Below are 24210 nucleotides of genomic sequence, written 5' to 3' on the forward strand. Positions count from 1 at the left end.
ATTCGGTAATACTTACTTGCTTTTGCCTTTATATACTGTTGCGTACGAGCCTTCTCCTAATTTTTCCAGTTTTTCATAAGAGTCAGCCTTACCAAATTTAGGACTTGTTGGCTAAAGGGTAAAAAAAAAAAAAATCAGCAAAATAGTTCAGTGAAATATATGATAAATGGTTCTGAAATGAATGTCACTAGTCAGTGATACAATGGAAAACCAGATTAGTAGCAAATAGGAGGTCCAGCACAGAAGGAATTTTTTGAGACTTAAAGGGGTACTCCGGCCCTGAAACATCTTAAAGTGTAGCTCCCACCAAGTTATATATAATCTAATATGTCCCTACCTATTAGTAATCTAGCCCTAACCCCCTACCTGGCTTTAAAAAAAATTAAATCGCTTTAATAGAGCAGATTTAGTGCTTCTAAATCTGCTCTATAAAGCAGGGCAGGAAGCAGCGCTTCCCAGCAAGCGCAACGTCACTGATGCCTTGCTGGGCGCTTGCTTCCGCCCTCAGATCGTCTATGCAGCGCTTCTGTCGGGAGCGCGCATAGATGATCTGCCAATAGCACGGCAGGCAGCTCCGGGGTCTCCTCCTCCCTGTTTACCTGTGCATGTGCTATCCAGGGAGGAGGAGTAGAGGAGCATCGCCGGCCTGCCGTGCACGATATTACTGCCGAGACCCGGGACCGATTACAATAATGGTAGCTATTCTAAATAACTTACCCATCCGGAGGATCAGCGCAGCAATGAGTGCGAGAGCTGCCTCCGGACAGGGTAACGGGGGCGGACGGGGCCGCGCGCGAGGCCAGTGGAGCTGGCCAATGCGCGTAGCCCCAGTTATCAGTGTGCTTGCTCTCGCCTGTTTGATTGACAGGCGGGAGCGAGCACAGCAGTGCCTGGATTTCGACTCATTGCCAGGCTGAAATGAGTCGAAATCCAGTAGTGACGTCACTGCTGAATGCATTCGGCCACTAGGAGGGCGACCCCTAGTGGCCGAATTTAAAAGTGATTTTAAACTTGTTTAAAATCACTTTTTTTAATTAAAGTATATTAGAGATATGTTGTAGTACTTAAGTACTACAACATATCAATTTTTTTACTTCATGACAGTGCCCATTTAACCCCTTGTCCAAAGGATAGGGGATAAGATGTCTCACCACGGCGGTCCCGCCGCTGGGGACCCCCGCAATCTTGTGTTCGCCACCCACCTGTTTGAGCTGCACGCCGCGGTGCCAGCTCACAAACAGCCGGGTGGCGACCACGGGGATGGAGTATGGTGACTTCATGACTCCGCCCAGTGTGATGTCACCCCTCCCCGCTATACAAATCTATGGCAGAAGGCATGACTCAAACAGGTGGGTGGCGAACACAAAATTGCGGGGGTCCCCAGCAGCGGGACCCCCGCGGTGAGACGTCTTATCCCCTATCCTTTGGACAGGGGATAAGATGTTTCAGGGCCAGAGTACTCCTTTAAAGAGGTACTCTGCTGCTAGACATCTTATTCCCAAAGGATAGGGGATAAGATGTCTGATCGTGTGTGTGTGTGTGGGGAGGGGGGGGGTCCCGGCTTCTGGGGCCCCCCGCAATCTCCCACAGCACCCGGTGTTGTAAACAAATGCTGGGTTCCTGCAGCAGTGGTTGTGACGTCATGGCCACGCCCTCTCGTGCTGTCACACCACACCCCCTCCATTCATGTCTATGGGAGGGGGCGTTTCAACCGACACACTGCCTACCATAGACATGAATGGAGAGGGCGTGGGGTGACTGCACAAGGGGGCGTGGCCGTGACAGCACGAGCACGGCCTGAGGCGCCCAGCGTTCTGAACAAAATATTCAGAACGCTGGAGCACCGGAGTACTCCTTTAAGGCTACATCAACATAGGAACGTAGATATTGGATCTGACGTGTTTCACCGATAAGGCCTTTGTCAGAGATGGAATTTATGACTAAGACACTATAACCAAAACTCTAGGATTCCCTGTGGCTATGGTGAGCTGGAGTGGTAGGTATGTTTGACACCAAAACCAAAAAAGGTAGAATATGAGTAATGATCATTCCCATGCAGCATGAACTCAAGTCAGTGATGTAATGTTTTTTGGTATTTTTTGGCAAGTCGAAGATGAAGGGATCCTTATCACAAATATATTGAAACATGGTGTAGTCACATCATCTTTCACTAATACTATGAAGGAACAGTTGTATTCTGCACCCCTCCTACACAGCCGAGCTGGGTCCAGGTTCTGTTCCCATGGTTTCACCCATAATTTGGTGGTTGAAACTTAAAGTGTACCTTTGGTTAAAAAATATGTATATTTTTGTCCCTGCAGCTATTGCCTGTGTGTCTCTATGAGGAGACCAAATACAGGAAGTGAGGGTGGGACAAGCAGGGCTCTGTACACTGAGGACAAGCAGGGCTCTGTACACTGAGGACAAGCAGGGCTCTGTACACTGAGGACAAGCAGGGCTCTGTACACTGAGGACAAGCAGGGCTCTGTACACTGAGGACAAGCAGGGCTCTGTACACTGAGGACAAGCAGGGCTCTGTACACTGAGGACAAGCAGGGCTCTGTACACTGAGGACAAGCAGGGCTCTGTACACTGAGGACAAGCAGGGCTCTGTACACTGAGGACAAGCAGGGCTCTGTACACTGAGGAAAAGCAGGGCTCTGTACACTGAGGAAAAGCAGGGCTCTGTACACTGAGGAAAAGCAGGGCTCTGTACACTGAGGAAAAGCAGGGCTCTGTACACTGACGACAAGCAGGGCTCTGTACACTGAGGACAAGCAGGGCTCTGTACACTGAGGACAAGCAGGGCTCTGTACACTGAGGACAAGCAGGACTCTGTACACTGAGGACAAGCAGGGCTCTGTACACTGAGGACAAGCAGGGCTCTGTACACTGAGGACAAGCAGGGCTCTGTACACTGAGGACAAGCAGGGCTCTGTACACTGAGGACAAGCAGGGCTCTGTACACTGAGGACAAGCAGGGCTCTGTACACTGAGGACAAGCAGGGCTCTGTACACTGAGGACAAGCAGGGCTCTGTGCACTAAGAAAAAGCAGGACAGTGTGCACGGAGGCTCTATAACATGTTCTCGGCTCATACATCAGGATGATTGACAAGTCAGGAGTCTGTACAGATCCCCGCTTGTCTCGCCCTCACTTCCTGTATTTGGACTCCTCATAGAGACACACAGGCAACAGCTGCAGGGAGAGAATTTTTTCACTCAAAAATATACACAATTTTTAACCAATGTACATTACAAGTACAGTGACCCCCCCCTCCCCCCCCCCCCCCCCGACATACGATGGCCCCGACATACAATCATTTCAGCATACCATCACTCTCAGAGGCCATCACATGTTGAATGCAGCATCAACGTACGATGCTTTTTTATGTTGGGGCCATCGAATAAACGGCTATCCGGCAGCGCAGACTGCTTCAGCCAATGCCGGATAGCCGTTTATGGTGCCCCGTGTAGTCCGCTGACGATCACTTACCTGTCCTCGGGGCTCCGGCGCGTCCTCTTCAGGATCCCCTGCATCGTCGGCGCGCTCCATCGTCGTCATCACGTCGCTGCGCACGCCGTCCCGTCATCCAATAGGAGCGGCGTGCGTAACGACGTGATGGCGGTGACGGAGAGCGAGGATGCCGGGGAAGCAGAGGCCTTGCCGGAGCGTCGGGGACACCCCGGAGGGGACCGCGCGGCACTGCACCATCACCATTGTCGGCTATGCAGTACTCGGGCAAAGAATTAACATGTTCTTTCTTTGCACGGAACAATTTCAGCGGCGGCATTGTCCGCTGCTGAAATCCCGCTGTGGACAGGTCTCGCGGAAGACCCATTCACACTGATGCTAATGTTCACTGTGCGGAATTCCACTCACAGAATTCCGCAGTGTGAACATACCCTTAGCCTGGACACCACTATAGGTTGGTCCACACTGGATGCAACTTCTTTTTCCCTACACAGAACTGAATAGAAGACCCAGCAGAGTTCAGAAGTGATCTTTGGCCGAATCTCATCACAGTATCAAAATGGGGTTCAACTGGGAGCCAAAAAAAATAATCAACCACATGGCTCTATCAATCTAGAAATAACATTCATGATCTGTGTATGGTGGAAGTGTCTGGAAAAGTTCAAGGTATTCTCCTAAGAGGTATCCAGGACGTCTTCCCCATCACACACTTTAGCACTAGGATCCCCAGTATTCCCATGATAGTGTCCTACTTACATTAATATACAGTGACCCCCCCCAACCTACGATGGCCCCGACATACGATCATTTCAACATACGATCACTCTCAGAGGCCATCACGTACGATGCTTTTGTATGTCGGGGCCATCGCATAAACGGCTATCCGGCAGCGCAGACTGCTTCAGCTGCCACCGGATATCCGTTTACGTTGCCCCGTGTGGTCCGCTGACGATCACTTACCTGTCCCCGGGGCTCCGACGCCTCCTCTTCGGGATCCCCTGCATCGTCGGCGCTCTCTATCGTCGTAAATCACGTCGCTGCGCACGCCGTCCCATCATCCAATAGGAGCGGCGTGCGTAGCGACATGATGGCGGCGACGGAGAGCGCGGAAGCCGGGGAAGCAGAGGCCTTGCCGGAGCGGTGGGGACACCTCGGGGACGCGGCGACAGCGATGGAAGGCGACATCCAGGGCAGCAGTGATGGTCCGGAGCGGCGGGTACAGGTGAGTACAACTTCCTCTAACAGTGGTCTTCAACCTGAGGACCTCCAGATGTGGCAAAACTACAACACCCAGCATGCCCGGACAGCCGTTGGCTGTCCGGGCATGCTGGGTGTTGTAGTTTTGCAACATCTGGAGGTCCGCAGGTTGGAGACCACTGTCCTATACTTTACATTGCACGGATCCCTCAACATACGATGGCTTCAACAAACGATGGTCCATCTGGAACGGATTACCATTGTATGTTGAGGGACCACTGTATATGTTTTCCCTATAACACAAGACACACAGAGGTCATACAGCTGTAGCTACAGTCCAATGTCTAATTAATTCATTGACCTGCCTCTAATCCAAAACCTTGAATAATATATGATAATATATACTACCAAGTCTATCCATAGAACTACACCAGACCTACTTTTCTATCACTTTTTTTTTGTATCTCCATTAGGTCCTTCCCAAAGAGGAAACCTACTGAAATGGGATAGGCCCTCAACTCTACAGCCGCTTCCCCTTCACATTCGGGTTCCCCTTAAATCTAAGGGTCTCTCAATATGCCATGACTTTCTGTAATGAGGATAACGCTTAAAGGGGTACTCCGCCCCTAGACATCTTATCCCCTATCCAAAAGGATAGGGCATAAGATGTCAGATCGCCGCGGTGCCGCTGCTGGGGACCCCGGGGATCCCCGCTGCGGCACCCCGCTATCATTACAGCACAGAGCGAGTTCGCTCTGTGCGTAATGACGGGCGATACAGGGGACGGAGCCGCGTGACGTCATGGCTCCGCCCCTCGGGACATCACGGCCCGTCCCCTTAATGCAAGTCTATGGCAGGGAGCGTGACGACCGCCGCGCCCCCTCCCATAGACTTGTATTGTCGGGGGCGGGCCGTGATGTCATGAGGGGCGGAGCCATGATGTAACGATGCTCCGGCCCCTGTATCGCCCGTCATTACGTGCAGAACGAACTCGCTCTGTGCTGTAATGATAGTGGGGTGCTGCAGCAGCGATCCCCGGGGTCCCCAGCAGCGGAACCGCGGCGATCTGACATCTTATCTCCTATCCTTTGGATAGGGGATAAGATGTCTAGGGGCAGAGTACCCCTTTAAAGGGGTACTCTGGTGGAAAACTTTTCGTTTTAAAGGGGAATTCCAGGAAAAAAAATGTTTTAGATATATCAACTGGCTCCAGAAAGTTAAACAGATTTGTAAATTACTTCTATTAAAAAAATCTTAATCCAATAATTATCAGCTGCTGAAGTTGAGTTGTTCTTTTCTCTCTGGCAACAAAGCTCTCTGCTGACATCTCTGCTTGTCTCGGGAACTGCACAGAGTAGAAGAGGTTTGCTATGGGGATTCGCTTCTACTCTGGACAGTTCCTGAAACAGGTGTCATCAGAGAGCACTTAGACAGAAAGGAACAACTCAACTTCAGCAGCTCATAAGTACTGAAAGGATTAAAACATTTTAATAGAAGTCATTTACAATTCTGTTTAACTTTCTGGAGCCAGTTGATATATAAAAAAAAGTTGTTTTTTTCTGGATAACCCCTTTAAATGAACTGATGCCAAAAAAAAGTTAAAGGGGTATTCCAGGATTTTTTTTTATTTGACTATGCTACAGGGGCTGTAAAGTTAGTGTAGTTCATAATATAGTGTCTGTACCTGTGTGTGACGGTTTTCTCCCAATTCTTATGTGATTTACACCCCAATATTTATTTTTAACAGCATCCAAAATAACTGTTGTCTCAGATTTTTCCCAGGTTGCAATGCGGCCGAGACCTGAGTCACTAGTCAGCTGATGACAGGGAGCCTGTCTGCTTCAATGGGTGGAGCGATCAATCTGCAAGTAATGCAACAGCTGTAGGCACCCTGATTGAAGACCACAGGTCTGCATCTCATTTAGTTTCAATGGGTGGGGTGGCTGATGTGTGGGAAGGAGGGAAATGGTATCATGGCATTTGTAGGCAAACCAGAAAACAGGAAATACAAGTTCACAGAAAGCTAGCCACAGTGTTATGGTGATCTCACAACATAACCATTTATCCCCAAGACAAGTGCAGATCCTTCCTGTGCATGTCTATTACTGTCTGCCAGGTAGGTACTAAAATCACCTTATGGTGGAGGACCCCTTTAAAACAGATTTGTCAATTTCTTCAGGAACGGGAATGCATCGATGATTGTTCACGAAAGCGATACATTTTGCTGAAAATAAACCTAACAATAAATCTAAACAAATTGAACCGGAATTAAAACAGAAAAAAAGGGTAATAATAATAAAATAACAAATATGTAAAAAATAAATAGCAATTGCTTTCGCATATAAAAGATTTTTTATATTTATTTTACTTTTAAACACTCAAAACTGGGTACAAAATGCGCTGGCTCGATCCCTGTGGTGTCATTCATTGTCTCAGAGTATCATAACAACACCTGCGACTTTTTCAGGAAACTCCAGAGAGACAATAAAAAGAAGCCTTAATGGAAGATTAAATCCGGAATTACCTGACGCCTCTTACACAACCTGTGGGGATTATGTGTCTCATGCATTTTTTATTGCACAAAACAGCTTGAGAATGTCATTCTTTATCACCACTCGTATGGTTTAGGGGGGGGATTTCTTTTATTTTACCTGAATTTGTAGTATTCAACAGGGGGCACTTACTGTTAATTATGGGATGTGTAAATATTAATTTAGTAGCAATTACGGTACTTTCATTGTGTAGAGTCTTAAAGCAACAGGACTTTTACCGCTGCTGTAAATCATGTCAATTTTTGGTAAAAAAAATAAAATAAAATAAAAAATAAAGCCTCTGTGATTTTTCAGGTAACTTTTCAGGATAAGCTGCTGTGTGTGTATATAAAGAGCAACAGTATTTCTGGTTATTAAAGGGGTACTCCCGTGGAAAACTTTTTTTTTTTTTTTTTTTTTTTTAAATCAACTGGTGCCAGAAAGTTAAACAGATTTGTAAATCACTTCCATTAAAAAATCTTAATCCTTCCAGTACTTTTTAGGGGCTGCATACTACAGAGAAATCCAAAAAAGAAATGCATTTCCTCTGATGTCCTGACCACAGTGCTCTCTGCTGACCTCTGCTGTCCATTTTAGGAACTGTCCAGAGCAGGAGAAAATCCCCATAGCAAACATATGCTGCTCTGGACAGTTCCTAAAATGGACAGCAGAGGTCAGCAGAGAGCACTGTAGTCATGACATCAGAGGAAATGCATTTTTTTTTTGGATTTCTCTTTAGTATACAGCCCCTAAAAAGTACTGGAAGGATTGAGATTTTCTTAATAGAAGTGATTTACAAATCTGTTTAACTTTCTGGCACCAGTTGATTTAAAAAAAAAAAAAAATGTTTTCCACGAGAGTATCCCTTTAAATGGGTACTCCCTTGCCCCAGCATTCTGAACATCTGGTTCAGAAGGCTTGGAGCAGCGTCCGAGGTCGCGACGTCATGGTCACGCTTACTCGTGATGTCACACCCCCTCCATTGATGTCAATGGGAGGGGGCGTGGTGTGACATAACGAGAGGGGTGTGGCCGTGACAACGCAACCGTGGCTGCTGCTCCAAGCCTTCTGAACAATATTTTCTGAATGCTGGGGCACAGGAGTACCCCTTTAAATAACCTGTCCTGTATATGTATTTTCCGTCAGTTTTATCCCCTGCAGCCTTCATTTTTTTATTTTCAGTTGACACCGAAGTAATGGGTGTAGACTAGCTACTATGTTTCCATACACAGCAAACAAACAAAAGACAGGATCCTGTTCCCCTATATAGGACATCTTCAAAAGCAGAGGAAGCAGCATGGAGAACATTATAGAGCGATACAGAGCAGGGTAAGCTGTAAATTTGTACATTTCTACTTTTGTTTGTACTATCAATCTATGAAAAGTTTGTTAATAGTGTAAAGTGTAATGCCTATTTGGATACTAAAATTGGTGTGTGGAGGGGGGGTAAATGGGGATTAATGCATACATTTTAGTACTAAAAGGTCTAAAAAGAATCTGTCAAGTATATTTGCAACTAAGGGCTGCAGAGACGCCATTGGATAGCTGTTGGGGTCCATTCACGCTACATATTTTCTGAGGGGAATTCTGCATGAAAAATACGGTGCAGCAGCCTCACATTGTTCTCAATAGGATTCTGCTGCACACTTCACACTACGGAATTTCCGTGGTGGTTGTTCTGCCATGGAAATTCTGGATTCCAGACTCAGCCGAAAGAAGAAACATGTTTTTTTTTCTGGCAGAATCCAATCTGAAATGCACTGCAGTCTATTGAGATGGTGCATTTCCGAGCCGTCCTAGCTCCGGCTTGTTCCGGTTTATAAAAGTAAACTGTTCCTTTTCTGAAGCTGGTGGTGTTTTTGCCAAAACTTAAAATAAATTTAAATAAAATAAATCACCTTTTTATTTCTAAACCAAGTGTCAAGGAGGTGGGGCGCAGCTGCTCAAGTGTCATGGCCTGGCACAACTCCTCACTTGCCCTCACCTTTCAGCCTCTCCCTGACTGACTTACTGAGCTCTGTACATAAATTAAAGCGGTACTCCGGTGGAAAACTTTTTTTTTTTTTTTTTTTTGTTTAAATCAACTGGTGCCAGAAAGTTAAACAGATTAGTAAATGACTTCTATAAAAAAAAAAAAAAATCTTGATCCTTCCAGTACTTATTAGCTGCTGAATACTACAGAGGAAATTATTTTCTTTTTGGAACACAGAGCTCTCTGCTGACATCACGACCACAGTGCTCTCTGCTGACATCTCTGTCCATTTTAGGAACTGTCCAGAGCAGCATATGTTTGCTATGGGGATTTTCTTCTAATCTGGACAGTTCTTAAAATGGACAGAGATGTCAGCAGAGAGCACTGTGCTCATGAGGTCAGCAGAGAGCTCTGTGTTCCAAAAAGAAAATAAATATCCTCTGTAGTATTCAGCAGCTAATACCGTAAGTACTAAAATGATTAAGATTTTTTAATAGAAATAATTTACAAATCTGTTTAACTTTCTGGCACCAGTTCATTTAAAAAAAAAATAAAATAAAATAATTACCCCTTTAAAGAGAGGCTGGGAGGTGTGGGCGAGCTAGGAGGGTGTTCCAGGCTGTGGCACTTGAGCATCTTAGCTCTGCCTCCTTGACACTTGAATGAGAAATAAAAAGGTGATTTTATAAGCTTGGCAACCACCATGAGCTGCTATCATTTCAATTCCTTCCCTGAGATGAAAATCTCCCACACGCCATCCGCACATGTATACCGCGCATGCGTAAGGCCACCAAAGAGCAATGGATTATTGAGTATACACCAACCCGTAATAGGACGGCACATAAGCAAGGTTGTCATTCAGGGAGTGGATAGGTGACAAATGTTAGATTGGTTGGAATCTGACTGCTGGGATCCCCATTGATCACTAGAATGCTGCTCCCCCACAATCGGGAGTCAATGATGTCAATGGGGTGCCAATCAAGGGTTAATCCAGCCGCTCCATTCACCAAGCCCACAATCTTATGTAGGTTTGCATTACAGTACTGCAGCGTTCTAAGCCCGACTTGTGTGACAACCAACGGAAGTCCGTGACGTCATGACTCCGCCCCCGTGTGACGTCACGCCCCGTCCCCTCAATGCAAGTCTATGGGAGGGGGCGTGACGGCCGTCACGCCCCCTCCCATAGACTTGCATTGAGGGGACGGGGCGTGACGTCACACGGGGGATAAGGGGATAAGATGTCTAGGGGTGGAGTACCCCTTTAAATAAGAGATGACGTCGGTACGACCCACTTCTTATTTACATGACGTTCCCAGAATCCCCTGGGACATTATATAAAGTAGCTCTACAGCGGTAAGATAAATTTTGCAGCGTTTGGGAAGCGTGTGTTCTCGGAGTGCGATATCTTTATCTGTATACCCCCAGGCTTCCTCTACTTTTGTTTCGCAGAAATAGATTTACCGAAGGAAGATTTTTTATTTTATTTTACATTTGCACAGGAAAACTTCCACATTTGAACATTTTACAAACGTCTAGATCTCATTTTACAAAACTGTGTAATAGAAATCAGAGATTTGGATTATTTCAACTGGTTCAGACTGAGATCCTGATCCAAACTGGGAATCCGTTCCTATAGTCCTGCTAAATATCTTAGGAGGGAAGCCATCATTGTACAGAGCCTATGTATATATTTTATATTTTACATATGGGCTCAAGTCCTGCAGGAACGAGTGGGAACTAAGTTCCTGCACTTTTTCCATAGAAGGAACACCGTTCCCATTTGCAAGAGTCCTCTCATCCAATAAACTTTTGATATATTTTAGATTAATGAATGTTAAATAACTTTCCAATACCATGTTAATGAAAAATAGGCTTCTTTCTATTGTATTTTTCCCGATCAGTCCTGTCAGCAAGCATTTCTGACTCATGCTGGAGTCCTAAACACTCAGAGCTGCCAGCCTGCTTTGTTCACAGCCAAACAGGCTGTGAACAAAGCAGGCTGGCAGCTCTGAGTGTTCTCCTTTGTGAACAAAGCACACTGGCAGCTCGTAGTGTTTAGGACTCCAGCATGAGTCTGAAATGCTTGCTGCCAGGACTGGTAGGGAGACCCCTAGTGGTCATTTCTTCAAAGTGGAAAATTAAATAGAGAGAAGCATATTTTTTAATAACATGCAATTGTAAAGTTATTCTGCATACATTAATCTATAATATATCAAAAGTTTTTTTGATGAGAGGTACCCTTTAACCCCTTGTATTCGTGACGCCATGGCGTGGTTTATTCTCGATACCACCCGAAGGTATACCACTGGATCCTGGGCTAGACACGGGGGCAATAAAGACTCCGACGCCAAGTTACGGACAACGGTAGCTTTACTGAGGGTAGACAGGTGGTAAAGTCTATACAGTTCACCCAGGGGCCAAGGAGGTGACCAGTGATGCAGAGACCTTAAGGGCTTGCTGGGACTTGTAGTAGGACTGGATAATTGAATGCAGACCACGCTGACTTGATAGATGACAGGGACTGACTTGACTTGACTCATAAAGCTGTGACTTTCTCTTACTTGACTTGATGGCGGCTGCAGGACTGGACTTTGAGGTCTCCAACACTCTGGACACACACACTAGACAAGACTGCACTGGACCTCAGCAGAAGAGAGAGAGAAGCTCCACCCAGGGCTTATATGGGGAGACTAGCAGGGAGCCCATAGGTCACCCCTGGGGTCACCTGGTCACTGGTACCTCCTGGGTAACAATCACATGATATAACTCTTAAAGATACAACACATTTTATAATACAATACACTGCAGAACATATGTACAGGGGGAAACAGGTGCAAGGGGCCCTGGGGACACTGAAGGAGGCTGCCTGACAGGACAGCAAGGGTACGGGGTAACATCTCCTGTACTGGGCCACCACATAATCATATGAAATACTTTCGTCTTTACATAGTTGAATGCGCTGACAACAAAATCACACAAAAATTATCGATGGAAATCAAATTTATCAACCCATGGAGGTCTGGATATGGAGTCACACTCAAAATCACTGTGGAAAACCGCACTACAGGCTGATCCAACCTTATGTAATGTCCTTAATACAAGTCACAATGAGGCTCAGTAGTGTGTGTGGCCTCCACGTGCCCGTATGACCTCCCTACAACGCCTGGGCATGCTCCTGATGAGGTGGCAGACAGTGTGTGGTGCAACTTAGTGTTGGGTGATGGAGCGAGACATGATGTCTGTCCCAGGTCTGGGGTACGGGCGGCCAGTCCATAGCATCAATGCCTTCCTCTTACAGGAACTGCTGACACACTCCAGCCACATGAGGTCTAGCATTGTCTTGCATTAGGAGGAACCCAGGACCAACCGCACCAGCATCTGGTCTCACAAGGGGTCTGAGGATCTCATCTCGGTACAGTCAGGCTACCTCTGGCAAGCACATGGAGGGCTGTGCGGCCCCCCAAAGAAATGCCACCCCACACCATTACTGACCCATTGTCAAACCGGTCATGCTGGAGGATGTTGCAGGCAGCAGAACGTTCTCCAGGGCGTCTCCAGACTCTGTCATGTCTGTCACATGCTCAATGTGAACCTGCTTTCATCTGTGAAGAGCACAGGGCACCAGTGGCGAATTTGCCAATCTTGGTGTTCTCTGGCAAATGCCAAATGTCCTGCACGGTGTTGGGCTGTAAGCACAACCCCCACCTGTGGACGTCATACCACCCTCATGGAGTCTGTTTCTGACCATTTGAGTGGACACATGCACATTTGTGGCCTGCTGGAGGTCATTTTGCAGGGCTCTGGCAGTGCTCCTCCTGCTCCTCCTTGCACAAAGGCAGAGGTAGCAGTCCTGCTGCTGGGTTGTTGCCCTCCTACGGCCTCCTCCACGTCTCCTGATGTACTGGCCTGTCTCCTGGTAGCGCCTCCATGCTCTGGACACTACGCTGACAGACACAGCAAACCTTCTTGCCACAGCTCGCATTGATGTGCCATCCTGGATGAGCTGCACTACCTGAGCCACTTGTGTGGGTTGTTGACTCCGTCTCATGCTACCACTAGAGTGAAAGCACCACCAGCATTCAAAAGTGACCAAAACATCAGCCAGGAAGCATAGGGACTGAGAAGTGCTCTGAGGTCACCACCTGCAGAACCACTCCTTTATTGGGGCGTCTTGCTAATTGCCTATAATTTTCACCGGTTGTCTGTTCCATTTGCCCAACAGCATGTGAAATTGATTGTCAATCAGTGTTGCTTCCTGATTGGACAGTGTGATTTCACAGTTTTCACATTTCAAGTCACACTTGGAGTTACATTGTGTTGTCTTAGTGTTCCCTTTATTTATTTTTGAGCAGTGTGTGTATATATATATATATATATATATATATATATATATATATATATATAGTTTATTTTAGGATGCAAAGGGCTCTCTACTCTCCAGCCAGTCTGAGGGCATTTTACTTATTAGAGGCAGATACTAAAACATGCTTTTCTTTACTAATTAGTTGCTATTTTCTCTTTTTTTTTATCCACATGGGGGCACTATCTACCAGGGGCATTACCTACCTGGGGCCTATCTACTACGTATTGGGGTCATTACCTACCTGGGGGCACTACCTACTGGGGCATTACCTACTACCTACCAACCTGGGGGCACTACCTACTGGGGGTATTACCTACAAACTACCTGCAAGCATTACCTACTACTTACCGGGGACATCACTTACTACCTACCTACTGGGGGCATCACCTACTACCTACCTACTGGGGGCATCACCTACTACCTTCTTATTGGGGGCATCACCTATTACCTACTGGGGGCATCACCTACTATTTACCTGAGGGCATTACCTACTACCTACCTTCTGGGGGCATTATCAACCTGGGAGCATTGCCTACTGGGGGCATAACAGACCTACTGGGGATTCTACCTTAGAGGGGGGATTCCGTACCTATCTACTGGGGGCATAACCTAATAGGGGAGGGGAAATTACCTACCCACCACCACCAAATCCCCCCACCCTTTCTCCCCAAAACACTTACCTACTCCATCATACTATGCAGGGCACCAAGGGGGGCATTATTTGGGGCACTGACAGTAGGGAACAGGTAGGTGGATGTGCTAAAATGTGTGAAGCCCAATATGTTTGATGTCTGGCAGATACTGTGGAGACAAGTCATGGTTGGTAGAAGATTTTAGGATGATCTGAGCAAGACAGAGAGGAAAAAGCAAGAACGACTCCAAGAAGACCCCGGCCTTGAGCTGTGTCATTTCTGATGGCGGCCATGTTTGTAAGTCACGTGGCACAGAGACGGGAGAGAACATGCTCAGTGCGGACTTCTCCCACATAGCTCAGGTGTGAACACTCAGACTCCAATCAATCAAATGTTGTTGCAGTGTGAACTGCAGCCGGTCAAGGCTTTTCCTTGTGATAATGTATTGAGAAAGTGGAGTTCTTAAAGGGGTTATCCAGGAAAAAACTTTTTTTTTTTTTTAATATCAAATGGCTCCAGAAAATTAAACAGATTTGTAAATTACTTATATCAAAAAAATCTTAATCCTTTCAGTACTTATGAGCTTCTGAAGTTGAGTTGTTTTTTTTTGTCTAAATGCTCTCTGATGACACATTTCTCGGGAACCGCTTAGTTTAGAAGCAAATCCCCATAGCAAACCTCTTCTAAACTGGGCGGTTCCCGAGACACGTGTCATCAGAGAGAACTTAGGCAGAAAAGAACAACTCAACTTCAGAAGCTCATAAGTACTGAAAGGATTAAGATTTTTTAATAGAAGTAATTTACAAATCTGTTTAACTTTCTGGAGCCAGTTGATATTTAAAAAAAGTTTTTTCCTGGAATACCTCTTTAACAAAATTCAAGGAAAAGTAAGGATAGACATATCCTCCACCTGGATGGCCATGGAGAGATGAATCCACCCTACTTTTCATTCTTTAGCATCACAAAACCAGTTACTTGTCATGAGTGTCAATCTAAAAGAGGTTGTCCCTTATGAGGCAACCCTAAATACTGTGATGACCCAGTACAGGACATGGTCCTGCACTACACTTAGGCCCTATCAGGTTGAGTCCTTCGGTGACCTGGGGGCTCTCCTGCAGGGTCTCCCCTGCTGTTATTATAGAGTTATTTAATGTAATAGGATTATAGTCAGTATGTCAATGTATAGTCAGTATAAAGGACCTTTGGAGGACTCCAGTAAATGTCTAAAGGACCTGTGAAATGTCACATGTTATGTTTGTGGTGTCCCGGTAAAGGACCTGGTCCTGTCCCTGTCTAAAGTCCCCTCAGCCAGAGTCCCTTCATTCCCATAGGGCTCTCCTGCAGGGCTTACCCCTGGTCGCCTCATACAACTTATGTTAATATATTATTTAATGTATAGGAAATATATATCTATAGGACCTTTCCTGGGTCACGTGATGTACAGTTGTAATGTATAATTGCTTAAGGACCTTACTGGGTCATGTTATATACCCAGAGTTCCCTGGGTTCAGGACTTACAGGTTTGCTGACCAATGAGCTTAGTGCAGCCCCTTATTATATAAAGGGATGTAGCCACTGAATTCGCTCTTAGTTCCTGCAAGCACAACTATCTCAGCACAAATCTCAATTCAACTAGGCCAAAGCCTACGACCCTGCAGCCACTAAACCGTGAGTTACCAAGCTCAATCTACCAAATCCTGTGTGACTAATACCAGCTAAAATATTATCATTAGTAGCACAGCAGCCTGCATCAAAGCTCATTGCTTCAAAGTCCCAGCAAAACCTGTGAGGAACCTGCATTCCGGTTACCTCTTAAGAGACTGTTATGTATAGAGACTGTTGCATAAAATCTTCAAGTAAAGTTCATCAGTTTATTCATAAAATCTGCTGTGGACCTTCTGTTATTTTCACTGCCGTTTCTGGGACAGTTGGCGATAGGACCATTAACACTAATTAAATCTCACCCTGGCGTCACGACATCTAAGGGTTAATACCACCAGACCCTGCACTTAGATCACTGCAACACCCCAGACACCACTACTCTCCTGGTTCACCACATGTTTATGTTATCACATGTTACCCAGAGGGCACCAGTTTAACACATGACCCGCAGCTTGACCAATGGGCCTTGGCTCAGCCCCCCTCTATATAAGGGGGCGGCCATTACAATTCTCTCTCTTTCATCACTTTACTGAGACCAGCAAACACCAGAGATCTCAGTGCTAGTGTCCAGTACCTGGAAGGCCTCAAATCTACAGTCATTCCAGTAAGTCAAGTCTATGTCTGCTGTCACTATCTACAGTCAAGTCTATGTCTGCTGTCACTATCTACAGTCAAGTCTAGACTGTTGAGACCCAATTAGCTCCTAGCAGGCTATAACTACCCCTCCCCCTTATTACAATAATTAATTAAATAATAACTGACACAACAACAATTCAACTTTTTATGGGTGGGGATCGGCCACAGCTTTATTTATAAAATTACTTATATAAATAACAATTTAACTGTAACAAAGACACCGATTGGCTTCTTGCCAACCCGAGAGGTGCTGCCACACTGTCCTGTGTGGAGGTCTACCCCGGGTTGACCCCGCTTTCACCGTCTTCTTACCGCCAAGCTGTGACTTACAATAAACAGAGATACAAAAAGGGAGGGAGGGAGGGCAAAACTCCGGGTCCTGGGCAGATTGAGGGGGGAAGGGAGGCACCACAGCTATAAATACCCAGGGGAGGGCCCCTGAAAGCCCGGGAAAGTATTAAACCCCTGATTGGTGCACTCCTTCCCCCCCACCCATGGGACATACCACTATAGTTACCAACAAGTTTTTACAGACGGGGGAGGGGGCTAAAAACCTTGCCTGTATATTTCTTAACCCCTTAACTGCTCACCAGTCAGGGGGCAAGCTAGTTATGCACAGCTTGCCCCTTCAGACTGTTGAGACCCAATTAGCTCCTAGCAGGCTATAACTACCCCTCCCCCTTATTACAATAATTAATTAAATAATAACTGACACAACAACAATTCAACTTTTTATGGGTGGGGATCGGCCACAGCTTTATTTATAAAATTACTTATATAAATAACAATTTAACTGTAACAAAGACACCGATTGGCTTCTTGCCAACCCGAGAGGTGCTGCCACACTGTCCTGTGTGGAGGTCTACCCCGGGTTGACCCCGCTTTCACCGTCTTCTTACCGCCACGGAGGAGACCAGTTAGCCCTACACTGGGCTCCGACCCCCACCCAAGAGATACTGGATAGCCAACACCTGGGGCCACTTCAGCCCCCCGGACACACCCAACACATTTCCTCTCCAGGAAATCCGCCCAACACATTTCCTCTCCAGGAAATCCGCTCAACACATTTCCTCTCCAGGAAATCCGCCCAACACATTTCCTCTCCAGGAAATCCGCCCAACACGTTTCCTCTCCAGGAAAACCGCCCAACACGTTTCCTCTCCAGGAAAACCGAGGTACCTTCCGCCAGGACCTATTTCTTATATACATTTGTATTCATTCATTTTATTTATTAATCCTTTTTTTTTTTTTTTTTTTTTTAATAACTCTTGTGCGAACACATCTCTCAGACTCACCCATACATCGAAAAGAGCCGCAGCACTCGCACCACCTTGCGGAAAACCACTCGCAAAACATAACACATATGGGAAACATCAAACTGGGCGAAAATAGCAACGCCACATGCAGATCGCCAGCGCCCCACGCGCTGCGCTACCCTCTCCGGAAACCAAGCCATCTCCACCGGCCCCGATACAAAAGAGGGCGAATCTCAAACTCACAACACCCCATCCTATCAAAGAAAAGCAAAACCCAAAACAGACAAAAAACTCGAAACTGAATAATCGGGGGCGTGGAGCAAAAAAGAAAAAAGGGGGGGGGGCGCCCCACAGCCACCCCGTCAAGCAATAGGACGACAACCCGAAAAAACTGTCATTCGCTGACCCCCATGCAGCACAAGCTGCGCTACCTGGATCGCCGAAGCAGTCTCGGACAAAAAAGGGGGCCTTCAGTTTTTAATTTAAATTTTTTATTTTTTTAATTTTTTTATTTTTTATTACTGTGTCGCAAATTGCACAAAATAGGCACCCAAAAAACAGACACCCCAGTCCCAGATGAGGAGAAAGGAAGTGCCCCATCCACATAGCCCCGAAAAAAGCCAGCGCAAACCTCGGTTGACCAAACGACGCAAAAGCGACAACCAAAAATCCGACCCGCAGCTGCCACCAAGTGACCCAAAACTGATGGGAAAAACCGGTCGCCGACAGCAAGGCCACCCACTTGCGGGCCCAGCCCCTAGGTACGCACCAACATCCCACCAACCGCAAAATAGAAAAGAAAACATTACCCCCCGCCATGCGCCAACCGCACCCCACTGGGTCGCAGCACAGTGGGAAAGCCACCCACCTGTTTTCTCCTTTTTTTTTTTTTGAATAGAAGGTGATTCACATGAACAGGTGAAGATACCCGGCGTCATGTACTAAGAATGTTATTTGGATGCACAGAGAACACAGCCCAAATCTCGAACCTCCTTGGAGAGGTGACACAGCAGTCAACTTCCGTCATCACATCCTATGAAAACGAAATAGGAATAAACATCAGAGCCCGGAAGGTTACTACAAAGGGCATTCCAGGTACGAAAAACAAATCCCCTATCCACAGACACATTTGGAACCTCCGGGACCCCCCTCCACTGTAGACATCCCGGCCACCACACCACCAACCACTCGCAAACACCTTACCGTGAGTGTGACCAAGTCGCAGGAGCCACCAAAGCGGACCAAGAAATACACACCAAACTCCACGATGACCCACGGGCCAGCCACACAGGCAAACCTTACGACTCCGCCCAAGGGAGCAACCTACAGAACCACTGCCAGAGAAAAACGAGGCAAAGCGTCAACACCCAATACCGACCCCAGGGAGCACAGCCCCAAAATAAATAGTAACTCCAAACAGCGAAGCACTAAGTGCAACAAGCCGAACACAGGAAGAAATCCGCAAGAGTAATACCAGTGACAACTCCCCGAATGTCAGACCGACAACACGCCACGATCACTCAAAGCACCCCAGAAAAGAAGAAAAGTAACACCAAATTAGAGCGCTACCAAGCGCAGGGGCCAAGCCAACCCACACAGTATCGTTACAAGTCCAGAACATGAGCTGCCGAAGCAAGCACCCAAAGTCCCACAACCAATACCAAGGCAAAAGCGCTAACAAAAACCCAAGCATGGCAGAAACCCACTGACTACCAAGACCCAGGGCTAAACCACCCAGCAGCACCACTGGGAAACCAAACCACACCAACAACCAACCAAACCGGCCACATCCGGAAACAGAGCGAGCTTCCCGTGAGCTGCAACGGGGGACAGAAAGCAGGCCTGTCCACTGCACGACACACGAAAAAACTCCAACCAGCCGAAACGTCAGCCCTTAGCGCACCCGGGGCACATATGCGGGGGCACAGATACCACACACCCTCGGCGGCCAGAGACAACCTGGAGGAAAAAACTCCGCCCGGAACCATATTCCACGTGTAACAATCAGGAAACCAGCAAGGACCGTAACCAGGGCACCTAGCGAGCCCCGAAGAAACCAAAACAGAGAAAACACAATCACACCCTGACCACAGGAAAGCAGCAGACCAACGCCAACGCGGCATGCGGAACCCATGCTAATCAACTCAGTATTGTTCCAATTTTAACATATGGGCTGCCGAAGCGAGCACCAAATATGGAACGCTTCACAATTTGCATGTCAGCCTTGCAACAACAAACCACACCCCCACAAGCGAAGAGCACAGGAGAATCGCCCTCCGGAATACCACCACGAACAGAAAAACTCACAAGGCAAGGCAAATAGAGACTCAAGCGAACCTACCCCCAGAGACTCAAGCGAAACCTACCCACCGAACACATCAGCTAAAGCACCCAAAACGACATACAGAAGTCCCATGCCTACCAGAGATAGGGAAAATACGGAGAGATAAACCAAACAAAAAGGGGAGAAAACCAAAAGAAACAAAACCGTAACTGGGCGACACCCACCGAATCAGAAAAAGGAACAAGCCGCAGGAGCCAAGTCTGCCAAACCCCGGCCACCCAGAGCGTAAGGCCAAAAGAGCACTCACTGCAGAAAACATTTTTTTTTTTTTTTTTACATTTTTATGATACCCTACCAAAGCACCCTGAAATAGAGGAGGAAAGCAGGATTAGAACTCTGGTCTCCCACACAATACACATTCAACTGATGGCTGCTCAGACCACTGACCTACAGCCAGAACCCAAGAAGAGACGTACTCAACTCCCAACCAGTGACCAAACTCAACATACACACAGAAACAAAAGGACGAACACTGCACAGAACGCAGCCATAAGCACACTAACCGGGGAAGGGGCCAAGCCCCGCATCAGAACACCCACCAATTCCAGAAGATGGAGAAGCCAACAGCTGGAAAAACCACTTCACCACCGCCGCAGGCGTGGGACAAGGCACGCCGGAGACCGCCAGGTCGCGGGTACTTCGCCACCACACTCACTACCCCTCCACGGGGGGCATTGGAGAGGCAGGAGGAAGAAGGGGGGGGGGGAGATCTGGGAACACTGGGCGGAGAGGTGATGGGGGGGGCAGACGCAGTGGGCAGGGGGGTGTGGTAAGGGGAGAGGTGCCAGCGTGGGCGGAGTGAGAAGCTGGGTAAATGAGAGGGGACGATAGGAGAGTTCAAATAGTTTGCGCCGTAATCCGAAAGAGCCCGCAGTACCCTTGCCATTTTCTCGGATTGTTTTTATTTACAGTAGAAAAATTGACCGAATATGCTAAACAGAAATGTCATGTGTATTAAATTACCAATATTATTTATTATGTATATCACGTGTATAGTGAAATTTAATATTTATTTATTTCTTTTAATTTAAAATAATTTTATTTGAATTATTCATTTATTTATATTTGCGTGCACGCCATAGACGGAACACTTCAAACGACAACATATTGTTATACCCCAGACATGCACGCATGAGGAGATACCACATACATGCATGTCTGCAACACACATATTTTTCATTTATTTATTTATTTATAATTTTTTTTTTTTTTTTTTAGTCATACCTATATATACATACATACACTTATTTATTTATCGATTTTATTTTTATATATATATATATATATATATATATATATATACATATATATATATATATATATATATATACATATTTTTTTTTGTATTATTTATTTATTTATTTATTTATTATTTTTTTGGGGATGGGGAAAAGGGGGCAAACCAAACTTTTATTATTGAAAGGTTAAATGACCTTTATTGACTTAATTCTTTTTTTTTTCCATAGGAGCCATAACCCTGCACACGCTGCTCCTAACACTGATCACTTGCCATGTGTTAACATGGCAATGATCGGTGCCATCAACGATTGATTGCTCAAGCCTGAATTTCAGGCTTGGAGCAATCAATCAACAAGCGGACGAGCAGGAGGCAGGTAAGTGACCCTCCTGCTGCGTCCCAGCTGATCGGGACAACGCGATTAGATAGCGATTGTCCCGGTCAGCCCGACTGAGCCGGGATGCTTGAAAGTACACCTTCAGATGAGGCGATGAACTTAGATCGCCGCGACTAAAGATGTAATGCCGGACATCTGCCCGATCGGCGATGTCCGGCGTAGCATGGGTCCTGGTTGCTAAGAGCAACCGAGACCCCACGGATATAACGCGCGCTCACCTCGTGAGCACGCATTATATCTGAAGGAGCGCAAATGGACGTTAATAAGCGTCCATTTGCACATAGGGAGTTAAAACAGCAGCAGCCCCCCAGGGGCCGCTGCCTCCAGAGCCAGGGGGGGAACTGGGTGGGGAAAGAGACCGAGGAGAACAGGGGGGGGGGGGGGAAGGAGGGGACCGCAAAGAGGAAAAAGAGACGGAGGGGACAAGGAGGGGGACAGGGGGGGGGGGGGACAAGGAAAACAGCAGAGCATGCTCATAAGGAGCATGCCCATAGGGAGGGATACAGGCACAGGCAGGGGAGAGGGCTTTGGCCACGGGCAGGGAAGAGGGCAAAAGGAACGGGCGGGACAGGGCTCACAGGGACTATAGTGGGTAGGAGAGCGGGACTGAGGAGAGGTCCGCCAGCCTCCCAAACCCGCCTCGGGTGCAACAGGAGGGGAGGCCAGCTCAGCCATAAGGGAGCATGCCAGCCCTCACCCTCCTGCTCCATCCAGGCCATAAATAAAAGGAAGACACATACCAGCCAGCAGTCAAAACTCCGGGTCCTGGGCAGATTGAGGGGGGAAGGGAGGCACCACAGCTATAAATACCCAGGGGAGGGCCCCTGAAAGCCCGGGAAAGTATTAAACCCCTGATTGGTGCACTCCTTCCCCCCCACCCATGGGACATACCACTATAGTTACCAACAAGTTTTTACAGACGGGGGAGGGGGCTAAAAACCTTGCCTGTATATTTCTTAACCCCTTAACTGCTCACCAGTCAGGGGGCAAGCTAGTTATGCACAGATTGCCCCTTCATGTCTGCTGTCACTATCTACAGTCTAGTCTATGTCTGCCGTCACTATCTACAGTCTAGTCTATGTCTGCTGTCACTATCTACAGTCAAGTCTATGTCTGCTGTCACTATCTACAGTCTAGTCTATGTCTGCTGTCACTATCTACAGTCTAGTCTATGTCTGCTGTCACTATCTACAGTCTAGTCTATGTCTGCTGTCACTATCTACAGTCTAGTCTATGTCTGCTGTCACTATCTACAGTCTAGTCTATGTCTGCTGTCACTATCTACAGTCTAGTCTATGTCTGCTGTCACTATCTACAGTCTAGTCTATGTCTGCTGTCACTATCTACAGTCTAGTCTATGTCTGCTGTCACTATCTACAGTCTAGTCTATGTCTGCTGTCACTATCTACAGTCTAGTCTATGTCTGCTGTCACTATCTACAGTCTAGTCTATGTCTGCTGTCACTATCTACAGTCTAGTCAAGCCTCAAGTCAATTATCTAAAGTCTATTACAAGTATAATTGGTCCCAGTCAGCTGCGAGGTCCTTCTGTGTTCCTGGCCACCTCTCTGGGATTCTGGCCGAGCTGTGAAGATAATCCCACCTATCCGACCTCAGTAAAGCCTCCGTTAAACCATAACCTGTTTGTGGACTCTCATTTTCACTGCCTAGCTATTGGAATAGCGGAGATACCGTTTGGGTGGTTCCCGTACCCAAAAACCACTCTGGCGTCACGAACATACGGGGTTAATAACACCTTGCCCCTAGGGTCAAAGGGGTGTTCCAGGCAAAACCTTTTTTTTTATATATATATATCAACTGGCTCCGGAAAGTTAAACAGATTTGTAAATTACTTCTATTAAAAAATCTTAATCCTTCCAATAGTTATTAGCTTCTGAAGTTTTCTGTCCAACTGCTCAATGATGATGTCACGTCCCGGGAGCTGTGCATGATGGGAGAATATCCCCATAGGAACTGCACAGCTCCCGGGACGTGAGTCGTCAGAGAGCAGTTAGACAGAAAACAACAACTCAGCTTCAGAAGCTAATAACTATTGGAAGGATTAAGATTTTTTAATAGAAGTAATTTACAAATCTGTTTAACTTTCTGGAGCCAGTTGATATATATAAAAAAAAGTTCTGGCCTGGAATACCCCTTTAATACCATCTTGCCCCATCTACCTACACCGATACACCCCGTGGTCCCGCCATCACCGTGGGTCACCACATACTACAACCAGGGTTGCCACATGGCTGGTATTTTACTGGGACATCTGGTATTTTGGCCTCCCTGCCAATATTTTTTATATTAAAAATACTGCCCATGCAATGGGCAGTATTTATCCAACCAATCCTCCAACTCCCGAAATGTTGCACCATATACTATGCCAGTGTTTCCCAACCAGAGCACCTCCAGCTGTTGCAAAACTACAACTCCCAGCATGCCCGGACAGCCGACGGCTGTCCGGGCATGCTGGGAGTTGTAGTTTTGCAACAGCTGGAGGCATCCCTT

The 24210-nt window shown here is 46.8% G+C and overlaps 1 protein-coding gene across 5 annotated transcripts in view; it reads right to left on the reverse strand.

Annotated features, from left to right (window-relative positions):
• Nucleotides 1-24210, reverse strand: part of CDK14 (cyclin dependent kinase 14) — a 551260-nt gene that overhangs the window by 374408 nt on the left and 152642 nt on the right. For all 5 annotated transcript variants that reach the window (XM_056519057.1, XM_056519056.1, XM_056519058.1 and 2 more), the window contains one exon: nucleotides 17-111. In XM_056519057.1, coding sequence (XP_056375032.1) covers nucleotides 17-111 — 95 coding nt within the window. The remainder of the gene's footprint in view (nucleotides 1-16; nucleotides 112-24210) is intronic.

Source organism: Hyla sarda, chromosome 5 (assembly GCF_029499605.1).
Source record: "Hyla sarda isolate aHylSar1 chromosome 5, aHylSar1.hap1, whole genome shotgun sequence".
Lineage (NCBI taxonomy): Eukaryota > Metazoa > Chordata > Amphibia > Anura > Hylidae > Hyla > Hyla sarda.